Here is a 5,419-nt window from a genome sequence, read left to right as displayed (position 1 = left end):
GGTTACATGAACATTTAAAATCAAATTTTAAAAACTAACACAATTAATGAAAAAGTCTTTAATGTGAAACTATATATCTGGCCACAAAAACAGCCCCACTGAGTCACAAAAGTTAGTTAATACTTTAGTGTAACAAACACAAAATAGCCCTAGCTGGCTTGGCTCAGTAGATAGAGGGTCCCAGGTTTGATTCCCATCACAGGCACATGCCTGCGTTGTCTCCAGTGGGGGTTGTGCAGGAAGCAGCCAATCAATGATTCTTTTGCATCGTCTCTCCCTCCCTCTCCCCCCCCCCCCCGGTTCCTCTCTGAAATCAATAAATTTTTTAAAAAAACAAACACACAAAATAATATTATATACAGCATCATATTTAGGAAGGCCTGTCACCCAAGATTGCAGCAATGTATAAATGTAACTAAAGTCCCTTATCACTTAGGATAGACACCGGCAAAGTTCTCCATAAAGAGCCAAACAGCAAATAGTTTAGGCCACATACTATCTCTGGTGCATATTCTTGTTGATTGGTTGGTTGGTTGGCTGGTTGGTTGGTTGGTTGATTTAAGGAACTCTTTATAATATAAAACCATTCTCAGCTCATTGTAGTTAGTAAGATAAACATAAAAAAAACAGGCCTTAGAAGCAAAGGGGATAGTAAAACACATTGATTTTTGCATCTAGGTGTTTGAATTAATACTAAAGTAAAAGTGTTTATTTATATGGATAAAAGTTAAAAAATCTGAATCCAGTCAAAAATTCTCTTAATTAGAAATAAAGAATAGTCAGAATATAATACAAAGGGGGAGGGGGATATCGACTAATTACTTACAGGTTGCTTGGACTTTGAATCTTAACAGGTTGATATTTGTATTTAGACTGTATTTCTCAAATTTCATTTACAAATCATGTTTCCAAAAGTCTACTTACACGTTCTTCTCGTCCTTCAGCAAGGATAACAACAATCCTGCCTTGACGTTTACGGCCAGTCCTACCCATTCGTTGTATAAGACGGATTGGGCTCTTTTGGGCATCAAAACATACTATCAGATCAACTTCTCCTATATCCAAACCTTCTTCACCAACACAAGTAGAAACCAATGTATTATAACCACCACTACGAAATTGTTTCACTACCTAAAATAAAAATGATTTAAAAATAATTAAATGCAAACAAAAGAATTGTAGGTCAAAATAAACAGGTTAACTTTGCCTTAAGCAAGCCCTGCCCATTGCTTTTGTGCATCTAGGTTAACAAACCTATGAAATGCCTCTTTTTGGACCCCTCAAGAGAGCACATAATCTTAACTATCCTATAATCCAATCCCCTACCTCATTATCTCCCACCTTGATTTAATCTTCCTAACTCAGTGTTTCTCAACCTTCTGGCCCTTTAAATACAGTTCCTCATGTTGTGACCCAACCATAAAATTATTTTCATTGCTACTTCATAACTGTAATGTTGCTACATAACCCAACATAAATCGTAATGTAAATATCTGATATGCAGGATGGTCTTAGGCGACCCCTGTGAAAGGGTCATTCGACCGCCAAAGGGGTCTCGACCCACAGGTTGAGAACCGCTGTCCTAAGTGTTCCCCCTTAACGTCAAAAAGAAACTGTGAAACTGTCATTGTCCAAAGTACTTGAAATCTTCCTGCCACTGTCATCAGTTTGGCTCAAATAAACAAAAACTCTCTACAAGTTTGGACGTTCTTACATCAACAAATTCATACCTTACCTTTTATCCTGTTATTCCAGTGAGGGGTAACAGAATATATAACACAAAATATAACTGTAAATGTTGTTAAATTATTTTTTACATCTCTTTAATAGTCTTCTATAATATAACTAGTTAATAAATTAATAAATAATATCAAACAACTTCATTTTTAGTTAACACACATAAACTAACTTATTTATATGCCTAGGATTGATATTACTTTGGCTAGAGTCTGAAAAATAAATAGGAATCAGAAATTATTTAATTAATCAGACAAAGGAATAGTGATTAATTAAATAACTTCCACCAGGACTTATAATCTACTGATCCTATTATTTTTCACTGCTTACCCTTTAACCTAACTTAAATTCTACTCCCTTGCTTCTCTCTCACTCCATATTCCTCTGACTAAACTCTAACACTGGGTATAGCCTTACTTTCTACAGTCTGAGCCTGTAGCCTGCAGCTGAATGTGGCTGCAGGAAAACAAAGAACCATGCTTACTGATTTCACACTAACTCAATCTCTCACCTTGGATGGGCCCCTGGTGTTATCTGAAAATCGTTTCATATTTTCCTAATCCATTCAGCCTCCCCATTTCCCTGAATAACTGTTTCCTATTTTCTCTCTCATCAAACTTTCAACATTTCCTCCACATCCTCACTCTCAGCTGATGACACTGCAAAAACTTACTCTCTGAAATCAATAAAATACATTAAAAAAAAAAAAAGACCTTCCAGCCCTGACCAGTGTGGCTCAGTTGGTCAGGTGTCATCCTATGCACCAAACGCCAGTTCGATTCCAGGTCAGGTCACATGTCCAGGTTTCCGGTTTGATCCCCGGCGGGGGATCAAATAAAAACATATTTAAAAAAGAAAAAGAGCCCTAGCTTGTTTGGCTCAGTGGATAGAATGTCAGCCCTCAGACTGAAGGGTCCCAGGTTCAATTCTAGGCAGGGGCATGTACCTTGGTTGCATGCAGGCTTGATCCCAGCCCTAGTCCTGGAGCTTGCAGAATGCAACCAATTGATGTGTTTTTCCCACATCAATGTTTCTCCCCCTTCCTTCCACTTTAAAAATCAATAAAAAGCCCTAGTTGGTTTGGCTCGATGGATAGAGCATCGGCTTGTGGACTGGAAGGGTCCCAGATTCAATTCTGGTCGGGGGCACATGCCTAGGTTGTGGGCTCAGTCCAATGTGTAGGAGGAAGCCAATCAACGATTCCCTCTCATCATTGATGTTTCTATCTCTTCCTCTCCCTTCCTCTCTGAAATAAATTAAAAAAATATTTTTTTAAAAAAATCAATGGAAAAATAACCTCAGGTGAGGATTAACAAAACAATTAAAATTTTTTAAAAAAGGAAAAAAGATCTTCCACAAGGTATCACTGCCATGTCTACCCATCCCGATACCTGTGCCTATATGTCTACCTTCACCCCTGTTGTTTTGGGTAAACTATCCGTGTTCTTAACTGAGGTCCAGTCCTAGGGTTTTGTACCAGATCCTGTCCCTTTTCCTCATCTACTCAAAGGTCATTCCAGCAATACTCTTCTCTCTGCTCTATCATCAATTTTTCTTTCTCAACTGATCATTACTATCAGCACACAAGCGTATTGCTACATAACCCAACATAAACAGAAAACCACTTCCATCTTTGCTCTCCTTTATAGCAACACTAGAGGCCCGGTGCATGAAAATTCATGCACTCAGGGGGGTAGGGGAGTCCCTCAGCCCAGCCTGTGCCCTCTCACAGTCTGAGACCCCTTCGGGGATGTCCACCTGCTGGCTTAGGCCTGCTCCCAGGGTATTGGGCCTAAGCTGGCAGTCAGACATCCCTCTGGCATCCCAGGAGCCCTTGGCAGATGTCCAATGGGGAGCATGCCTAAGCCGTTTGTCGGACATCCTTAGCGCTGCCTCAGGTGGCAGAGGTCCTGCGACCATTTAAGTCCTTGGGTTTCTGTTTCCTCAATGTGTCCTTTCAAAGTTCTGTTTTATTAACTAGAGGCCCAGTGCAGACATCTGTGCACTCAGGGGGGAGGGTCCCTCAGCCCGGCCTGCACCCTGTCGCAGTCGGGAGCCCTTGGGGATGTCCGCTGACAGCTTAGGCTAAGCCGCAGTCCCACATCCTTAGTGCTGCCCTGGAGGCAGGCCGTTGCACTTGCCAACCATCAGCCCAGCTTATGGCTGAGTGGTGCTCCCCCTGTGAGCAGGCACTGACCACCAGGGGGCAGCGCCTGCATTGAGTGTCTGCCACCTGGTGGTCAGTGTGCGTCATAGCAACCGGTTGTTCCCCATCATTCCGTTGTTAGGGTCAATTTGCATATTACCCTTTTATTAGATAGGATTCCTTGAAAGACTTGTATAGTTGCTATCTCCAGCTCTTCTCAATGCTGACTTATCTCCACCATTCCACTAAAACTATTCTTTTCAAGCTGGTTTGCCTTCTCATCTCTTAATTCAATTCCCAGTTATCATTTTATATGACCTATTAGCAGCATTTACACATGTAATCCTCCACCTCCTCCTTACTTGGCCCCAGATACCACATTCTCCTGGTCTTTCTCCTATTTCACTAGCAACTTATTCTGGTTCCCTAGGGAATCATAATCATTGCAATTATCTATAATAAAAGCATAATACAGTGGGGTCCTGACTTACAAGTTTAATTCGTTCCGTGACGGAGCTCGTAACTCAAGTTACTCGTATGTCAAATCAAAAGTGAACGAGTGAGACACGTGATGCTGAGCTGATGTTGTGGCGTTCACTGTGACGTTCGCTGCGCCAACTAGCGGTGGGGTATTTGAAGCTGGCTTGTAACCCAAATTTTAGCTAGCAACTCAAAGCAAAAAATCGGCTGAGAGACGGCTCGCATCTCGAAAAACTCATTAGTCGGGACACTTGTAAGTCAAGGCCCCACTGTATGCTAATTAGACCAACGTCCTTCAGGATGAAGCTGGAACTGTGAGGGAAGCCCAGGTTCTGGATGCCAGAGGGAAGCTGGTGCCAGCAGCCGGGGGAAGGCCTATTCTTGCACAAATTTTGTGCATCGGGTCTCTAATCCTATATAATAAAGGGGGAATATGCAAATTGACCATCACTCTGCCACAAAGATGGCGGCGCCCACAGTGGAGGCCAAGTTTCCTTAACGAGCCTTATCAAGCAATCAGCGGGGACCTGAGGCTGCATTGCCTCCCCCCAGCTTCCCAGGGGACCTCAGGCCACGCCCCCCCACCTTGGCGCCAGGCCAGGAGACCTCAGGCCATGCCCCCCACCAAGCAGGGCTTGATGGGGGACCTCAGGTCATGCCCCCCGCCTGGCAGGGCTTGACTGAGGGCCTCAGGCCATGTCCCTCTTCCTGGCAGAACTTGATGGGGGACCTCAGGCCATGCACCCCCGCCCCAACACCAGGCCAGGGGACCTGAGGCCACACCCCCTGCCCCGGCCCCAGTCTGGGGGATCTGAGGCCGTGCCCCCCGCCTGGCAGGGCTTGACCGGGGACCTGAGACTGCACCCCCTCCCGGCAGGGCTTGATGGGAGATCTCAGGCCACGCCCCCCGCCCAGCAGGGCTTGACAGGGGATCTCAGGCTATGACCCCCACCTGGCGGGACTTGACAGGGGACCTCAAGACACGCCTCCACCCCGGCCCAGGCTGGGGCACCTCAGACCGCACCCCCTGCCCTGGCGGGGCTTGACAAGGGTGGG

The 5,419-nt window shown here is 44.7% G+C and overlaps 1 protein-coding gene and 1 pseudogene across 1 annotated transcript in view; both read right to left on the bottom strand.

Moving 5' to 3' along the window:
- The window catches only part of LOC107181481, a 1,390-nt pseudogene extending 497 nt beyond the window's left edge, over nt 1-893 (bottom strand).
- Nucleotides 1-5,419, bottom strand: part of FANCM (Fanconi anemia complementation group M) — a 72,766-nt gene that overhangs the window by 37,689 nt on the left and 29,658 nt on the right. Inside the window, exon 10 of the mRNA XM_015557359.1 lies at nt 925-1,131. Coding sequence (XP_015412845.1) covers nt 925-1,131 — 207 coding nt within the window. The remainder of the gene's footprint in view (nt 1-924; nt 1,132-5,419) is intronic.

Source organism: Myotis davidii, unplaced genomic scaffold, assembly GCF_000327345.1.
Source record: "Myotis davidii unplaced genomic scaffold, ASM32734v1 scaffold409, whole genome shotgun sequence".
NCBI classification, from domain to species: Eukaryota; Metazoa; Chordata; class Mammalia; order Chiroptera; family Vespertilionidae; genus Myotis; species Myotis davidii.
The sequence above is the reverse complement of the archived record's forward strand: the minus strand, read 5'-3'. Positions and strand labels throughout refer to the sequence as shown.